Source organism: Centruroides sculpturatus, unplaced genomic scaffold (assembly GCF_000671375.1).
Source record: "Centruroides sculpturatus isolate CEXI.00-Female unplaced genomic scaffold, Cexi_2.0 scaffold482, whole genome shotgun sequence".
NCBI classification, from domain to species: domain Eukaryota; kingdom Metazoa; phylum Arthropoda; class Arachnida; order Scorpiones; family Buthidae; genus Centruroides; species Centruroides sculpturatus.
Window position 1 is genome coordinate 494,021 of NW_019384808.1, and position 19,597 is coordinate 513,617.

Consider the following 19,597-nt stretch of genomic DNA (forward strand, 5'->3'; position numbering starts at 1 on the left):
ACGTCTCGACGACTCCGGGACGATGCGGTCGACTTCCGTTGATGGAAAGTTGTCGATCCGAGGTCGGGAGATGGAGACGAAGATGGGTGCGAGACACACACACAACAACAGGTCCGTCACTTGGAACTTTCGGGAGAAGAAGCCGTCGCGTCCTCGAATTTCCGGGGTTTTATCCGTTTTCTCTCAGATTCCCCTTTTCGATTGGTCTCCCGTCGTCACCTGATGACAATTCGAAACCTTTCGGGAGCGCGGGAGAGGTCAAAATCGAAGTTTAATTCGATCTCCAACCGGAAATGGTCGACGGACTTACATTCTTCTATTGTTTAAAAGTTTTCTGTTGTCTAGCGTCGCGTTTTCATATCAAAAATCTATTTCTAACTAACATATTTTTTTCTTTAAAGCAATTATTTTAACGCGAATTTTAGTGAGGGTTCGGACCTGTCCAGAGCCTCACACTTTCATACAATTAGTTCATTTCTTAGATTTATTTTACATGTTATATAAATTTGTGGTTAGGTTTTATTTCGATTCACGATAGATTTTATACATGACTATTTAATTTCATTTTTAATATCGTTGTAAACGAACACTTGTTATTATTAAGTTTGATTAGAAAGCCATTATACTTTGTCTATTGCAACGTTCATGTTTGGAAGAGATCTAGAAGACACAAACCTAACAGAATATATCTTAAAATGTTAACAAACGTTAGTAAATTTTACTAAAATATTTTACGTTAATAAATTAATAAGACACCTTCATTTGTCTAATATTGACATTCACTTTTCTGGTAAGATACGATCCTATCGTATCATACCAGAAAAGTGAATGTAAATATTAACTCTGCAAAAATGCAAACTTTCAAATCTACAGACGTGTCGCTTGGTCAGCTGCGTAACCGCATAAGTATAGTACTAATATTTTTATTTGGTTTGATGGAATACGGGAGATTGCCAAAGAGGATGCCTCCCGGAAGGCTTAAACAAACTGCTAGTGTTTGATACTTTTAGCCAGCCGGCCTCTAGTTGACCCTGCTAAACAAGAGCTTTCTATGATAAACTGTTCCCTATTTAGGTGTTTAAACACTTGAACAACTTAAAACACGGAAAGTTCACGCAACTAGTCCCTTGTCAGCGGTAAACTCGGCCAAGAAATTTAGTAGTTTAAGCCACCAGTAGGGCGTATTTGTAAGAGGAGCATATATACAACATTATGTACATTTAAGACAATAATTATAAGTTACAATTACAAAAATTTCATGATTGCCATCTTCAACATGTTTTTAACTTTATAAAACTTATTTTCAGCGGCGGCCTTATCCATTGCGAGGCTCTGGGCGGCAAATCTTTGCGAGGCCCTTGTCCTTTGTGCAAAGTATGTGAATTGAAATAGTAGGCACTTATTAATATTAATATATACTGTACTATAAATTAAATTTATTTTATTGTTATAACTAATAGCCAAGGATAAAATAAAAAGTTTTAAATATCAACTTTTTTCTACTTGGTTGTTGCGCGAGGCCCTTCCAAGAGCGAGGCCCCGGGCGATTGCCCTGCTCGCCACCCCCTAAGGCCGCCACTGCTTATTTTATAAGCAAGTTTTTCTCAGTCGAAGTTCAAGTTAGTCAGAATTTACAAATACTTTGATATCAATGTTTTTCATGGTCTAAATAATATTTTTAATGTGTGTGAGATCCGAATAGTTCCTGAGTCTAATTAACAATTTAAATATAACGTTAAATTTTTAAAGTAAAATATTATTTCATTTTGGTGTGAAAATATCGTTTTTTTTTAACTTGGGAAAACTGATAAAAGAGCCACTTCCTTTAACGAAAGCAGACACATCCTTCTGTTTTCCACTTATCTATCACAAATCTCACCACACTGGGAATTGCCGACCCCTCAATAATTCCCCATTTCATCCGTTCACGTGAGAGAATCCAAATATGCTGATTGGTCACAAATCATGAGATATAGTCACAGATCGGCATGATTCGAGGAGAACGTCGGGGAATCTCATATTGGAAAGAAGTTCCCATATTGTCTCCCTAAGGCCAACGTCCTTAAGGCTGGTATACACGGTAAGGAAATCCTCAAAGGATGTGCTTAACAGACGAAAAAAACTAGGATATAACTGGCTGGATCGAACATAGTAATTTACAAAACTTCTTAAAATATCTCCCAACGTATAAAAAATTATTTTTATTTAAAAATGGATAGATAGAAAAAAAAATCACGGTTANTGTGCTTAACAGACGAAAAAAACTAGGATATAACTGGCTGGATCGAACATAGTAATTTACAAAACTTCTTAAAATATCTCCCAACGTATAAAAAATTATTTTTATTTAAAAATGGATAGATAGAAAAAAAAATCACGGTGAATCCTCAAAGGATTTCCTTACCGTGTATACCAGCCTTTAGGAGTACGTCGAGGAGAGACGTCTCCCACATATTGTCTCCATAAAGCCAACGTCCATAGTCGTATACAGTCAAGTCTAATAATGACTTAATTTAGGAGTAAAAGAAGAATATTTAATATTGTGCCATATCAAGACCTCTCCATGCAACGAAGTAGGATCATCGAATACAGATGAACATAAAGACAAAGTAATTTGAGGTAGTGTGATTATAAATGAATTTGTGAGCTCTCTCTCTCGAAGCGTATACAGTATTTAATTTTTCCATTGTCTCTCATTCGATTCATTTTACTTTTGAATAATTCCATTTGTGTAATTTTATTTACTTTTATTTTATTAAATCTTTTATTATTTGTTTAAAGATATGTCTCATCTTTGTCTGAATCACATCAATATTATCTCACACGCGTGTTAATCCGCGTATCTAAGTTTGATTAACTGGTGTCAAAGAATCCTGACGTAGATCGGGACTTCACAGTTCGGATCGGTTTAAATATTAATAGCCCTCCTAGAAAAAGATTAGAGATCGGATCTCTCGATCCGAAACTCCGAGAACTAGTTTTACCAACTAGCCGCCGAGTAAGCGATACAAGAGTATTAACTATTCCGTACCCCCGGCTAATCTCACATGTGCATAGACTATATTTAAACATTTTAATGTCGAAATTCAAACTGTAAACAAGATTTATTTTTATCATTATCAATTACGAAAGAAAGCAACTTATCGTTAAATTTTGCATAATTATATAACATGTAATCAGATTGATAATATATATTGTGACAAAAAAATAACAGGATATAGATAACCCCGAGGTGATGATTATCTTCTAGAGTAATAAATATATTTATTACTTTTGTATCTATTTTTCTTTATATAATTCTGCATATAAATATAAGAGCGTGTAGAGCTGAGGAAATTGAGAAGCCAAGAACATTCCTATCGGGACGTAAAGCAGCTGAAATATTTTAATCGTTCTTCCAGGTAAGCATTAAATTCTAGTATACGACTTAAATAGTATAAACATTTCTAAATGACAGTTTGTGCTTTTAAATTACATTTCACAAATTCCTATATTTTTCCATTATCATAGAAAATTTTAACTTACATAAATTTATTTAAAATATAAAATTTGTGTATTTTTTTCTATTTCCATATTATTGTATTTAAAAAATATAAATAATTAATAAAGAAGAATATTTGGATCGTATGTAACATATGAGTATCAATTTGCATTTGCATTGAAGTGTTTCATAAATTAATATTTTATAACAGTTAAAAAGTAATATTGTTTTGTTATTATTAAAGTATAATCTATTTTAATTAATGCATATAAGTTGAGTAATTTATTCTAAGTTGTGTAATAAATATTTCTTTCTATTTACGTGAGTTGAGACTCGAGTATTATGCACGAGTTGAGACTAGTTGCATTTAATATTATGAGAATATCTCTGCTCCTCTATTTTATATAATTTAATTACCGCGTGTTAAAGAGAGTATAAAATGGAACTTTCATCGGCATCGTAAAGACGAGAGCTAGAAAATTTGTATCTTTTAGCATTTGATTGAGCTGATCGTAAAATCGGTCAACTTGTACCTTATTAAATCCAACAACTATCGCAGTAACGGTTGAGTCTGGAGTTCTTACAACAAACCTGAAAATTTTTCTCAAAGCTATAAAAAATTTTTTTCTGCCATTCTCTTCTGTTTATTAAATGAATGGGGAATTTTTAGACTATCTAAATCGAACGCCAATTTTTAAAATTTCAATCTAGTTAGTAGCATTGGCCAGTTGTGTAGTTCTTTCATATGAAGTTGCATTGAATAGTGTTCGGAAAACGCTCTTTTTATTTTATCTTCGTTCCACTTGCCTCTTTTACTGGTTCTTCCTGTAAGTTATGGAAATTTTGTGCTGGTTTTGTAGAAAAGGAATTACATTGCTTAAGTAAAGGTTATTAACCGTAACAAAAAAAGGATATTCATCTTTAAAAATTGCAGCCAGGCATTATGAATATTTATATTTAATTTCAGGAAATATGAACGGAACAGCTGAAGATTATGAAAAATTATGCCCGAAATTTCAGCCTCGCTACGTAGAATCAGCTATAGATTCACACTTTCCGACCATGGAATGGTCCGATGAGGATATCATTTTGGATATTGGATGCGGCCCAGGAAGAACCACCAAAAATATTATTTTGCCAAAATGCCCGAAATTAAAGAAAATCGTCGCTATTGACATCATACCAAATTACATCGAGTATGCCAGAAAAACATATTTTGACGAAAAAATTGAATTTAAGATTCAAGATATCATTCAAACGTAAGTATACAAATGGAGAGCTTCTATCTACTATTTTTCTATTTTAACAGTAGTTTGGATTTACCTTATTTTGAATGGTAACTTGTTTCGATTACTTAACAATGGACATCACTCTCTTAAAAGCAGTAATCACTTTTTCATACCGCAATGCAGTAAAATGACAAAAACACATTTGTTCAAAAAATAAAACCTAACGTTCGTTTTCTGTTCTTTCCATTTTACTCTTATGTGAGATAAGCAGTGGGCCACGGGTAAATTCCCCAATTGACCACTTACTTTGCAGAGGCTAATAAAACCCGATCTCGGGGTCGTTGGATGGCTAGGAGGGCAAATCGAGTGGGGAGTGCGTCAGTAAGTCGGCAGGCGTCCTTAATTGACAGGAGACAGGTTTAAAACTAAACAAGCATTTATTATATAACTAACTAAGCAATACAAAAAGGTTACAATAGGTTGGCTATATCTAAGAATAAATGAGGATAACATAAGTAAGGTAAAATTTGGACAACGAAGGAAGATAGAAGGTCCGAATAGAGAACCCATCTCAACCATAGGTATGGCTGTCCCTATGTTCAAGTTTAGAGGACACAAGTTTTCCAACTCATATAAAATTGTCCGCTCGAATACTATCGCTCCTTTCGAAGGCGTGATTGGAGGAACGCTTTTAGCGCAGGAGAAGATAATTCTCAACCGTGACAACAAGCGAATTATTTTACCAAATGGTAAAGTCAGTCATTTTTGTTCATGGAGAAAGAAAAAAAGGACAGGCCGTAGAAGAAAGACAACAGGTGACTGGACTGAAGAAGAGGCGAATCAACTCCACTTCATGCGCTCTACGCATCCCACAGAACAGTCACAGGTGATTCGAATTGTCCGAAATGACGTCAAAACAGAAATCAAAAGAATCAACGTAGAAACAGGGGAAACCGAACTTTATTCAGAGCAGACTTCCACCTCTCAAGAAGACCCGGAGATAGAGAAACAGAAGGAAGTGAATCGGGGTGAAGCCGAAAATCAAAACTCAACGCTTCAAACCAGCTTGAACATCCTTGCTAGCTGGATTCGGGCCGTGTTGATCATCATTTCCTTGATAGGAGGACCAAGCATGTCCATAGAAGATANGATATTTTTTTGTTCTAACTTTCCTTTTTTTTTCACTCGCGCGCAATTATATACCTCTTATAATTTAAAAGATCGCGTTTCGTCGCGCTGCATTATTAAATTTTAAAGTCGTTTGCGTTCTCCTTTTTCTGTTAATCTCGCAAAAGGATGCAAAATTTTCGCTCCTACCAACACCAAAAAGCCAGTGATTTCATGCGGATTATTTGGGTTTTAATGCGCGTTTCTACTTTCCTATTTCCACAAAATATAACAGCTACTTTATAATTTCTTCTTGCTATTTCTACAAAGTCTTCTATTAATTTCTTCTAATTAAAATATTCGTCCGCTCGCTTTTAAAACGGATCAGACTCACAGAAGAGCGCAAAGAAGTGATTCTCTGCTTCCTCATATTGATACTCATAAGCAAGTGTTTCGCGTCGATTATAACTTTTTTTTTTTTTCTACATCGCATAATCCTTTTTCTGGATCTACAGAATTTATTCTATATTTCTATTAGTCGGTCTATTTTTACGGAGTATTCGATATATTTTCTACAATTATCTTATCTATTTTTTTCTCAAATTCTTATATAATTCTACTTATTCTAATTTTTGCAAATTCGCATATATATTTTTCTATAAACTATTCTATTCGTATAAGTTTATATGTATCTCTACTATTTCGCAAGAGATCGCTTTGGCAGAACAATTGTTTGCTTAGCTAAATTGCAAAAACAAAACTGAGAACTCGATTAGATAATTGATTATCCTAATCTGCCATTCTCCTGCCGCAAATTAAAACTACGCGTGTAAGCTTTTTTCTACGCCCATGCTTCTATTCTAGGTTTATTTTAGATCTCTAAATCTATGTTTCTAAATCTATATCGAAATCTAAATTGCTCATCGGTCGTTTGTGTCCGCGAAGTCCGATGATCTAATTCTAACGCGTTTGATCAGCAGAACGCTCAATCTCCTAGGGAAATTGTCCATTTCTCCAAAGGTCAAAGAACACGAGTGGGCTGCCACTTAAATTACATAATCACGCCAAAGCATCAGTCTCTGTCTTCATCGTTTGTGCTCCCTGAGCTCCGAAAATGAATTTTGGCCTCGGCTTCCTCACCAAGTAGGGAGTGCGGATGATGAGGTATTGGGCAACCTCATCTTCCTCAAAATATATCCCACTCTGACACCAATGTGGGGGCCGAGGGGGGAGAAAAATTAAAAAATCTCGACAAACGATAATAGGTGATATATATCGTCATCGTCTCCCTTGCCGTTTGGATTGCCGAGCGGTAACAATCAGCATGTGAAAGCAGTTGAGCCAGAGATAGATGCTTCGTTTACAAACAACACAACCGTTTATTAAACACGAAAGAAGCTTACAATATTACTGCGATCTTGGAAGTTCTACGTCGGCTGCGGTCTCTGGGTCTTTCTCTCCTTTCCAAGACAGTCCCATTTTGAAGGAGTGTCCCTTGTTCGCGAAGAAACCATTCCATCACGTCTCTATGACTCCGGGACTATGCGGTCGACTTCCGTTGATGGAAAGTTGTCGATCCGAGGTCGGGAGATGGAGACGAAGATGGGTGCGAGACACACACACAACAACAGGTCCGTCACTTGGAACTTTCGGGAGAAGAAGCCGTCGCGTCCTCGAATTTCCGGGGTTTTATCCGTTTTCTCTCAGATTCCCCTTTTCGATTGGTCTCCCGTCGTCACCTGATGACAATTCGAAACCTTTCGGGAGCGCGGGAGAGGTCAAAATCGAAGTTTAATTCGATCTCCAACCGGAAATGGTCGACGGACTTACATTCTTCTATTGTTTAAAAGTTTTCTGTTGTCTAGCGTCGCGTTTTCATATCAAAAATCTATTTCTAACTAACATATTTTTTTCTTTAAAGCAATTATTTTAACGCGAATTTTAGTGAGGGTTCGGACCTGTCCAGAGCCTCACACTTTCATACAATTAGTTCATTTCTTAGATTTATTTTACATGTTATATAAATTTGTGGTTAGGTTTTATTTCGATTCACGATAGATTTTATACATGACTATTTAATTTCATTTTTAATATCGTTGTAAACGAACACTTGTTATTATTAAGTTTGATTAGAAAGCCATTATACTTTGTCTATTGCAACGTTCATGTTTGGAAGAGATCTAGAAGACACAAACCTAACAGAATATATCTTAAAATGTTAACAAACGTTAGTAAATTTTACTAAAATATTTTACGTTAATAAATTAATAAGACACCTTCATTTGTCTAATATTGACATTCACTTTTCTGGTAAGATACGATCCTATCGTATCATACCAGAAAAGTGAATGTAAATATTAACTCTGCAAAAATGCAAACTTTCAAATCTACAGACGTGTCGCTTGGTCAGCTGCGTAACCGCATAAGTATAGTACTAATATTTTTATTTGGTTTGATGGAATACGGGAGATTGCCAAAGAGGATGCCTCCCGGAAGGCTTAAACAAACTGCTAGTGTTTGATACTTTTAGCCAGCCGGCCTCTAGTTGACCCTGCTAAACAAGAGCTTTCTATGATAAACTGTTCCCTATTTAGGTGTTTAAACACTTGAACAACTTAAAACACGGAAAGTTCACGCAACTAGTCCCTTGTCAGCGGTAAACTCGGCCAAGAAATTTAGTAGTTTAAGCCACCAGTAGGGCGTATTTGTAAGAGGAGCATATATACAACATTATGTACATTTAAGACAATAATTATAAGTTACAATTACAAAAATTTCATGATTGCCATCTTCAACATGTTTTTAACTTTATAAAACTTATTTTCAGCGGCGGCCTTATCCATTGCGAGGCTCTGGGCGGCAGATCTTTGCGAGGCCCTTGTCCTTTGTGCAAAGTATGTGAATTGAAATAGTAGGCACTTATTAATATTAATATATACTGTACTATAAATTAAATTTATTTTATTGTTATAACTAATAGCCAAGGATAAAATAAAAAGTTTTAAATATCAACTTTTTTCTACTTGGTTGTTGCGCGAGGCCCTTCCAAGAGCGAGGCCCCGGGCGATTGCCCTGCTCGCCACCCCCTAAGGCCGCCACTGCTTATTTTATAAGCAAGTTTTTCTCAGTCGAAGTTCAAGTTAGTCAGAATTTACAAATACTTTGATATCAATGTTTTTCATGGTCTAAATAATATTTTTAATGTGTGTGAGATCCGAATAGTTCCTGAGTCTAATTAACAATTTAAATATAACGTTAAATTTTTAAAGTAAAATATTATTTCATTTTGGTGTGAAAATATCGTTTTTTTTTTAACTTGGGAAAACTGATAAAAGAGCCACTTCCTTTAACGAAAGCAGACACATCCTTCTGTTTTCCACTTATCTATCACAAATCTCACCACACTGGGAATTGCCGACCCCTCAATAATTCCCCATTTCATCCGTTCACGTGAGAGAATCCAAATATGCTGATTGGTCACAAATCATGAGATATAGTCACAGATCGGCATGATTCGAGGAGAACGTCGGGGAATCTCATATTGGAAAGAAGTTCCCATATTGTCTCCCTAAGGCCAACGTCCTTAAGGCTGGTATACACGGTAAGGAAATCCTCAAAGGATGTGCTTAACAGACGAAAAAAACTAGGATATAACTGGCTGGATCGAACATAGTAATTTACAAAACTTCTTAAAATATCTCCCAACGTATAAAAAATTATTTTTATTTAAAAATGGATAGATAGAAAAAAAAATCACGGTGAATCCTCAAAGGATTTCCTTACCGTGTATACCAGCCTTTAGGAGTACGTCGAGGAGAGACGTCTCCCACATATTGTCTCCATAAAGCCAACGTCCATAGTCGTATACAGTCAAGTCTAATAATGACTTAATTTAGGAGTAAAAGAAGAATATTTAATATTGTGCCATATCAAGACCTCTCCATGCAACGAAGTAGGATCATCGAATACAGATGAACATAAAGACAAAGTAATTTGAGGTAGTGTGATTATAAATGAATTTGTGAGCTCTCTCTCTCGAAGCGTATACAGTATTTAATTTTTCCATTGTCTCTCATTCGATTCATTTTACTTTTGAATAATTCCATTTGTGTAATTTTATTTACTTTTATTTTATTAAATCTTTTATTATTTGTTTAAAGATATGTCTCATCTTTGTCTGAATCACATCAATATTATCTCACACGCGTGTTAATCCGCGTATCTAAGTTTGATTAACTGGTGTCAAAGAATCCTGACGTAGATCGGGACTTCACAGTTCGGATCGGTTTAAATATTAATAGCCCTCCTAGAAAAAGATTAGAGATCGGATCTCTCGATCCGAAACTCCGAGAACTAGTTTTACCAACTAGCCGCCGAGTAAGCGATACAAGAGTATTAACTATTCCGTACCCCCGGCTAATCTCACATGTGCATAGACTATATTTAAACATTTTAATGTCGAAATTCAAACTGTAAACAAGATTTATTTTTATCATTATCAATTACGAAAGAAAGCAACTTATCGTTAAATTTTGCATAATTATATAACATGTAATCAGATTGATAATATATATTGTGACAAAAAAATAACAGGATATAGATAACCCCGAGGTGATGATTATCTTCTAGAGTAATAAATATATTTATTACTTTTGTATCTATTTTTCTTTATATAATTCTGCATATAAATATAAGAGCGTGTAGAGCTGAGGAAATTGAGAAGCCAAGAACATTCCTATCGGGACGTAAAGCAGCTGAAATATTTTAATCGTTCTTCCAGGTAAGCATTAAATTCTAGTATACGACTTAAATAGTATAAACATTTCTAAATGACAGTTTGTGCTTTTAAATTACATTTCACAAATTCCTATATTTTTCCATTATCATAGAAAATTTTAACTTACATAAATTTATTTAAAATATAAAATTTGTGTATTTTTTTCTATTTCCATATTATTGTATTTAAAAAATATAAATAATTAATAAAGAAGAATATTTGGATCGTATGTAACATATGAGTATCAATTTGCATTTGCATTGAAGTGTTTCATAAATTAATATTTTATAACAGTTAAAAAGTAATATTGTTTTGTTATTATTAAAGTATAATCTATTTTAATTAATGCATATAAGTTGAGTAATTTATTCTAAGTTGTGTAATAAATATTTCTTTCTATTTACGTGAGTTGAGACTCGAGTATTATGCACGAGTTGAGACTAGTTGCATTTAATATTATGAGAATATCTCTGCTCCTCTATTTTATATAATTTAATTACCGCGTGTTAAAGAGAGTATAAAATGGAACTTTCATCGGCATCGTAAAGACGAGAGCTAGAAAATTTGTATCTTTTAGCATTTGATTGAGCTGATCGTAAAATCGGTCAACTTGTACCTTATTAAATCCAACAACTATCGCAGTAACGGTTGAGTCTGGAGTTCTTACAACAAACCTGAAAATTTTTCTCAAAGCTATAAAAAATTTTTTTCTGCCATTCTCTTCTGTTTATTAAATGAATGGGGAATTTTTAGACTATCTAAATCGAACGCCAATTTTTAAAATTTCAATCTAGTTAGTAGCATTGGCCAGTTGTGTAGTTCTTTCATATGAAGTTGCATTGAATAGTGTTCGGAAAACGCTCTTTTTATTTTATCTTCGTTCCACTTGCCTCTTTTACTGGTTCTTCCTGTAAGTTATGGAAATTTTGTGCTGGTTTTGTAGAAAAGGAATTACATTGCTTAAGTAAAGGTTATTAACCGTAACAAAAAAAGGATATTCATCTTTAAAAATTGCAGCCAGGCATTATGAATATTTATATTTAATTTCAGGAAATATGAACGGAACAGCTGAAGATTATGAAAAATTATGCCCGAAATTTCAGCCTCGCTACGTAGAATCAGCTATAGATTCACACTTTCCGACCATGGAATGGTCCGATGAGGATATCATTTTGGATATTGGATGCGGCCCAGGAAGAACCACCAAAAATATTATTTTGCCAAAATGCCCGAAATTAAAGAAAATCGTCGCTATTGACATCATACCAAATTACATCGAGTATGCCAGAAAAACATATTTTGACGAAAAAATTGAATTTAAGATTCAAGATATCATTCAAACGTAAGTATACAAATGGAGAGCTTCTATCTACTATTTTTCTATTTTAACAGTAGTTTGGATTTACCTTATTTTGAATGGTAACTTGTTTCGATTACTTAACAATGGACATCACTCTCTTAAAAGCAGTAATCACTTTTTCATACCGCAATGCAGTAAAATGACAAAAACACATTTGTTCAAAAAATAAAACCTAACGTTCGTTTTCTGTTCTTTCCATTTTACTCTTATGTGAGATAAGCAGTGGGCCACGGGTAAATTCCCCAATTGACCACTTACTTTGCAGAGGCTAATAAAACCCGATCTCGGGGTCGTTGGATGGCTAGGAGGGCAAATCGAGTGGGGAGTGCGTCAGTAAGTCGGCAGGCGTCCTTAATTGACAGGAGACAGGTTTAAAACTAAACAAGCATTTATTATATAACTAACTAAGCAATACAAAAAGGTTACAATAGGTTGGCTATATCTAAGAATAAATGAGGATAACATAAGTAAGGTAAAATTTGGACAACGAAGGAAGATAGAAGGTCCGAATAGAGAACCCATCTCAACCATAGGTATGGCTGTCCCTATGTTCAAGTTTAGAGGACACAAGTTTTCCAACTCATGTAAAATTGTCCGCTCGAATACTATCGCTCCTTTCGAAGGCGTGATTGGAGGAACGCTTTTAGCGCAGGAGAAGATAATTCTCAACCGTGACAACAAGCGAATTATTTTACCAAATGGTAAAGTCAGTCATTTTTGTTCATGGAGAAAGAAAAAAAGGACAGGCCGTAGAAGAAAGACAACAGGTGACTGGACTGAAGAAGAGGCGAATCAACTCCACTTCATGCGCTCTACGCATCCCACAGAACAGTCACAGGTGATTCGAATTGTCCGAAATGACGTCAAAACAGAAATCAAAAGAATCAACGTAGAAACAGGGGAAACCGAACTTTATTCAGAGCAGACTTCCACCTCTCAAGAAGACCCGGAGATAGAGAAACAGAAGGAAGTGAATCGGGGTGAAGCCGAAAATCAAAACTCAACGCTTCAAACCAGCTTGAACATCCTTGCTAGCTGGATTCGGGCCGTGTTGATCATCATTTCCTTGATAGGAGGACCAAGCATGTCCATAGAAGATACACCGACACGATCGGAAGCAATTACTGATATCTCCCCTCAATCACGACCAAGTCGCATACCTATACCGATTCACCCATCAACAACACTTCCTAGAATTAGAGTAGGGCATTTAGAGAAAAAAAGTCTCCCCGCAAATCAAATATTTAGTAGGCAGTAGCATTAGAAATCCTGCATGCTTTAAATAGGCTTAGAAAAATCTAGCTAGGATTTAGAAATGGATAGGTCTTAAGGAGAGAGAGCATTCAGTTCCACAGATTTTTGCATCATTCGATTCTGCAACTTGAAACTTAGTGTAAAGTGAACTTTGTGACTATTCGACAATGCAAGTCCCGGATTCAACGAGGACTATTCAACGGAGACAGCTCCATCAACAGGAAGTCTACGTCACTCCAAGGTCAACGACTGCACGTCCAGAACATCAACAGTGAACTTTGAAACTCTCCCCATCAACTAATAGCCAACATCGACAACTGAGTCACCAACGGAACTGTGGCAGAAGGTCAACAACCTTCTTAAAGACAATTTATCCAGTTGTAAATCGCGTTGTGCATGCTAACAGCTCATGTAACGCGTCAACAGTCGAAACTGTTATTGTCGGAAAAGGTTTTGTTGTCAGAAAATTTTTATTATTGTCGTGAAACCCCATGTCAAAAAAAAGAGTATTCTAATGTTAAAATTATACTCACAAGTATAATTTTAAAGAAAGCGAAAAATGATGTGAGCTCGCGGATTTTTACAGGCTTCTTAAAAATCTAAATTTTCTGTTAATTATCTTCGGAGAAAACCCGAAGAATTTGTACTAGATTGGATTTCACTGATTGTATAACGACGAGCTGGGAAAGTTTACACTTAAGTGTGAAGAATGCACCGGCATCGTCAACAACAGTCGATGAGGTGTTAGCTCCCTCGCGACAATGATATAAAAATGAAGACCACCGGAAGCTCGGGAGTTCGCTCACGGAGGTTATATTGGGTCATAGTGATTTCACGTCTCCCGCCTCGGTAGAAGACATCGACCAAGTCCAACTCTGGCATAAAGAACTGCTGTCGCCACATATAGTACTTGGAGGTAATTATTTTGAACTAGCGAACTCTCTCTCTCTGCGCATATAGGAATAGTCGTTAGAGTAAACCCTTTAGAGAAAGGATAGATTGTAAATCGCCATAACCGTACTTATGTTATCCACTAAACTTAACATAAGCGTACTTATGTTAGGTTTAGTGGTCACAAGTTTAGTGGAACTTGTGTCCACTAAACTTGAACATAGGGACAGTCATACCTATGGTTGAGATGGGTTCTCTGTTCGGACCTTCTATCTTCCTTCGTTGTCCAAATTTTACTGTACTTATGTTATCCGCATTTATTCTTAGATATAGCCAACCTATTGTAACCTTTTTGTATTGCTTAGTTAGTTATATAATAAATGCTTGTTTAGTTTTAAACCTGTCTCCTGTCAATTAAGGACGCTTGCCGACTTACCGACGCACTCCCCACTCGATTTGCCTTCCTAGCCATCCAACGACCCCGAGATCGAATTTTACCAGCCTCTGCAGAGTAAGTGGTCATTTGGGGAATTTACCCGTGGCCCACTGCTTATCTCACATTAACAATGAACATCACTTCCTTTAAAGCAATAATCACTTTTTCAAACCGTAATACAGTAAAATGACAAAAACACATTTGTTCAAAAAATAAAACCTAACATCTGTTTTCTGTTATTTCCATTTTACTCTTATTATAAAAGTATATTAATTGTTTAAGAGCATTAAAACAGAAGCAAGCCCCATAATCTTTTTTCAAAAACATGTATCTCAAAATGAAATCAAGTAACAAAATTATACAAGAAAAAAATGGACAAAAAGTTTGTGTTAAAACGCCAATTCAACATCTTTTCTCGATATGTAATATTGAAACGATGAAGCCTCTTTGTGTAGACAAGAAGAATTGTAAATATAGTAATTGAACAGAGCAGTAGTTGTATCTTTTATCTTTTTACTTTTCCCGTTTAATTTTAATATTTAATAATTAATTTATTTCCATTCCCGACGAAACGGTTTTAAATCTTTTCTCACTTTAGATGCAGCCATTACTGTAGTGTTTCTCATCGTGCTCGTGTTGTATTTCGTGTATGAAGCAGCTCTATTGGCTACGGTGTTTAAATATAACTTGTTTTGCACGGAATGTTTCTTGGATTTAACTTAACTTGTATATAATAATAACGTATACAGTCATGCAAACAACAGGAGCATTACTTGTGTTGGCTTTATATACTATAGAAAGAAATCACAATACCGAAATTACGGTTTTTAGAAGCTTGTATATAACTATTTTGCATTTCAGCACTTCAAATATTGTTTTCACGTTTGTAAATACAGATTCTATCTGCAACAATATAAATAATTTTGAATATTAAGTGGAAGAACTTATAGATAATAAATACAGGTAACCCCCGTATAACACGGTAGTTACGTTCCAAAAAATTGCCGTGTTATGTGAATCTGTGTTATGCGAAACAAAGAACTAGTACGAAAAGGAGGGTTAAGTTCCAGAAATTAAAAAACATGCTACTATATTTTCATAATTAAGATAAATATCTTTATTAAAATTTTCTTAAGTGAAAGATATTACGGTAATATAAAGTAAACAATGTTTTCTTTGTCACCACTAAAAGCACTATTAAACGAGAGCGTTTTATTTTTGGCAAGTTATCGTTATCCTCTGAGCATTTTTCTGCATTATTTTCAGATTCATGCTTTACCTTTTGCAAAAAGTGTATGTAATTTTAGATTGCTTGCTTCTAGTTAAAAGATCTTTATAAATTTTCTTATATGGTGCTAAGCACTTATGGAATAAGGGAAAAACATCTGGCAACACCAGAAGCAGAAGCGTCGAGATATGGCAACATTTCATGTGTACGAGGGTTTTACCCATTTCTCGAACCGTGTCAGAGTGAATATGTGCTATAAAAGTACCGTGTTATACGGGGGATGGTAGCAATTCTCGAACCGTGTTAGAGCGAATCCGTGCTATAGAAGTACCGTGTTATACGGGGGTTACCTGTATATTTTAAAAGTAGATTTTATGATATAATAAAAATTGTAATTTGTAATTATAATTTCTAGACCCGATTTAAAAGAAATTGGAAAATACGATAAAGTTGTGTCTTTCTACGCCTTCCATTTCGTGAATGATTATGAGAAATTGTTTTCTGTTATTTCTTCAGTTTTGAAGCCCGGAGGATATTTTTTCTTCGTTATTTTTACAAAATGTCCATTGTTTCCGGTTATACAGGATCTTAGTATCAACGAAGAGTGGAAGAAGTACATAAAGGTAGCGTATGGAAATTTTCTATAAAACTAATGTCGAGGAGAGTTAAAAATGACATTTGATTTCAGACTGGAGATATGCTTAAGACAATTCCATTGATGGACGATTGGATCGATGCAGAATCGGAATTTAAAAATTCTCTTTCCAAGTTTGATTTGAGAGTGACAAAGAGTAAATGTGAAGTTTTACATATGCCATTTTCTGACAAAAAGCATTTTTTGGGTAAATTTTTAATATTTATTTACATATAACTTCATTTCTATTAACAGTAATTTTATCAAATTAGTTTTTTAAGTTACTAACATAAAATAATTACGAAATATTTTCGCATTGAATAAAAACTGCATCTGCATTAACATCATTGATGTTAATTTCTCTTATTGTTATTATTATATAACTATGAACCTCAAGCTGGAGTAAATTCCATCCACGGCTACTAAAATACAAGTACTGTATTAAATTCTTTATATTGGTGTGAAATATCTAAAAAGTACTTGACTATATGATGCATGTTTACTATTACTAGATCAAGTCCATATCAAAATCACTCCTAAATAAAAATCCCCGGAATGAATTTGATTAGGAACTGTAGAGCTACAGGTTAAACGAAATTTAGAATAATAAAAAGTTCATAATAACAACATGTTAATTATGAATTTTTAGCCTTCTTGGCGAAAAAAACGGGGAGAGATTGAAGGATTTAAGATTATAAACAAAAAATTACAGATAATACATATTAAAACATACAACAGACGTAGAATATGCACAAGAAAATGTCACATCATACTTGAAACAATGTTATAAGTAGTTTTCATTGTTTTGTAATACATCCTTCGCGAATTTTTGCTAGAATTAACTTCTTGTTTGTAAAATCTGTTTATTTATATGAATATTATATTAACAATAATCTGACGTATTTTTTATTAGTAAGCTCTTCCTTTATTGTATAATTTTATAATCAGAAAAAAGAATTTCTGATATAAGGTAACAAATCACTATGCGAACTTAAAATATGAATTATTTACCAAATAACAAACAAAGAATACCTCAAAGGCGTGCGTACAAATTTATATTATAACGAAATACAGAGAATATTAGAAAAAAACTTTGTATTAAATGTATTATGATAACACTGTGAGTACATACTAAACTATCACAATAGACAAGAAATTACATTCGCTGACATATAAAATATTTTACATCAAATACATTTTTTACCCTAACTACACTTTTACCCTATACAAAATACTTAAAACTCTCCAATAATTACCCCTAAAAACTGGATAAGGAATTTATTGTCTCTAGCTCTATGTATCATAAGTGACATACCACGACAATAAAACACATAATTTAAGGTAAAAATAACACGAAAACAACGAATAAAAGAAAAATCGCATTTATTGCTCGACTTCGGCATCTTAAACATGGCCACCAGATTTGTCACGCGAGCATTGCTTTCATGCTTTTTTGCTTCCACACTCTTTTAAGATGCACTTTAAAGCAACATCATGAGCACTAAATATATAGGCCTAATACAATATGCAGTAATTATACTAATACGTAGCACGAATTTTAATGAAGGGTGTCATACACTTAAAAAGTTTAATTCCGTATATTCATGCTAAAATGCATTTTGACCTCTGGTGTTAATATTAAATTGATTTTGAATAAGTCTTTCAATAGTTCATAGATATAATACTGTAAAAACAACACAATATGATTTAAAAGGCTTACACACATTTCCATACACAGGCAACATCTTACCTTAATTTATACTCAGTTATAAGAAACAGAATATGATGTATTTGAGTGCGATTTAACTGAATGTACAGTACTTCTCTTCTATCGAATGTAAACACATAAAATTTTGCTTTACCATAATTTATTTTCTTCTAGATCTATTATTCGCAGTATTACCTAAAGCACTCTTTCAAAATATGGAAACGGATGTTAAAAATCGCCTTTTGAAGCAGGCCGAACAGATCATTCTCAAGTATGTTTCTCAAAAGAAAAATGGTGAAATTTCGGCTCCTTTCGAATTTTTGCAGGTTTCAGGAATAAAGAATAAAACTTAAAATTAAGAAAACAATATATGCTCGATAATACTATATATCTGTTGTTTATTTTGTATTTTATTTTCGTTAATATAAATAATAAAGGAAGTTGGCAAGGTTTCTTGCTCGACATTACCGGCACTCGATTGGCTTATTTATTTACAGTAACGCGACACATGGGCGATCTGCAGAGGGGGAGTGTATTCCGGGAAGACTTTTACGAGAAACTGGCACTTATCTGTGTATTTAAACGTAAAGCAAACCGGGAAAATATCGCGTGGTTTGACTGTTGGCGAGGCGCGAATCCTCGACCAAGTACTACTCTTCAATGGTCTTATTCATTCAGCTACTGCTGGGTCCCGGCACTCGAATGGAAATTCTGGCGACCAGTAAGTGCGATATTTTTAATTATAATGCGATATACAATTTTAAAAATCATTTGGACTTGCAGTACGTGGCGTCTCGAAGCTTTTTCCAAAAACTACGTATTCAAGTGGCTTTCTCCAGGGGAATCATTCTTAATTAACTTGCATGATTACGGATGACAAAACGTGGATTTAGTCTTTTGCCACCTAAACAGCTCAACAGTGAAATGAATGATGCTGGATAATGGAAAACTAAACAAAAAAGTTGAAATAAATTACTACGTATTAAATAAATTAAAAAGATAAGAAAACTGGTTGAAATATTAAACATTCCAACATCACGCAAACCATGTTGATGGTTTGTGCGATGGAATGGAATTTCGAATATAACAAAGTTAAATATGAATAAAAAAACACGAAACAACATTAAAGAGATGAACACTACACAAAACCAAAGTCAAATTAATAATAAACGACGAAACATATAATGTGATGAAGTTTGTAGTGGATGCCTTTGTACCTGTACATTATACTTTTCGTTTAACAATAGAGTGGTGCAGGTCATTATCAACACCTTTTATGAAAAATTTTTGAATTGAAATAACATGACTTCCGGTTTGACTCGGAAGTTCATATATATATATATATATATATAGTTAATAGGGGCCTCATGTCTCTAAGGTATTTATATCTCGTTTCGTCTTTCATCTATCTAACTGCGTACTTAAGATTAATTAAGGAAGGACGGATGGAAGGACGACAGTGGGAATTTTTCAAATTTTAAAAAAATATGAC

The 19,597-nt window shown here is 34.3% G+C and overlaps 1 protein-coding gene and 1 long non-coding RNA gene across 4 annotated transcripts; both read left to right on the top strand.

Annotated features, from left to right (window-relative positions):
• The first annotated feature begins 2,423 nt into the window (after positions 1–2,423).
• On the top strand, positions 2,424–4,477 carry LOC111629735. 2 transcript variants are annotated; one of them, XR_002757399.1, is made up of 3 exons: positions 2,424–2,619; positions 3,317–3,401; positions 4,449–4,477. It is a non-coding gene; the product is annotated as an uncharacterized LOC111629735 (long non-coding RNA). The 2 variants fall into 2 exon arrangements; XR_002757398.1 differs by lacking the exon at positions 2,424–2,619 and having other exon boundaries at positions 2,656–3,401.
• A 5,142-nt stretch (positions 4,478–9,619) lies between these two features.
• On the top strand, positions 9,620–18,578 carry LOC111629724 (juvenile hormone acid O-methyltransferase-like). 2 transcript variants are annotated; one of them, XM_023373621.1, is made up of 6 exons: positions 9,620–9,815; positions 10,513–10,597; positions 11,645–11,936; positions 16,179–16,386; positions 16,452–16,605; positions 18,280–18,578. In XM_023373621.1, exons 3-6 carry the CDS (start codon positions 11,650–11,652, stop codon positions 18,456–18,458), a joined length of 828 nt encoding a protein of 275 aa, XP_023229389.1. In that variant the 5' UTR covers positions 9,620–9,815; positions 10,513–10,597; positions 11,645–11,649; the 3' UTR covers positions 18,459–18,578. The 2 variants fall into 2 exon arrangements, with proteins under 2 accessions (XP_023229389.1, XP_023229390.1); XM_023373622.1 differs by lacking the exon at positions 10,513–10,597.
• Positions 18,579–19,597: the final 1,019 nt, after the last annotated feature.

Coding starts and splice junctions, on each gene's coding strand:
- LOC111629724 (XM_023373621.1), top strand. CDS start 11,650: ATGAACGGAACAGCTGAAGATTATGAAAAATTATGCCCGAAATTTCAG. Junction 11,937..16,178: donor ATTCAAGATATCATTCAAAC/GTAAGTATACAA, acceptor TATAATTTCTAG/ACCCGATTTAAAAGAAATTG. Junction 16,387..16,451: donor AGTGGAAGAAGTACATAAAG/GTAGCGTATGGA, acceptor ATTTGATTTCAG/ACTGGAGATATGCTTAAGAC.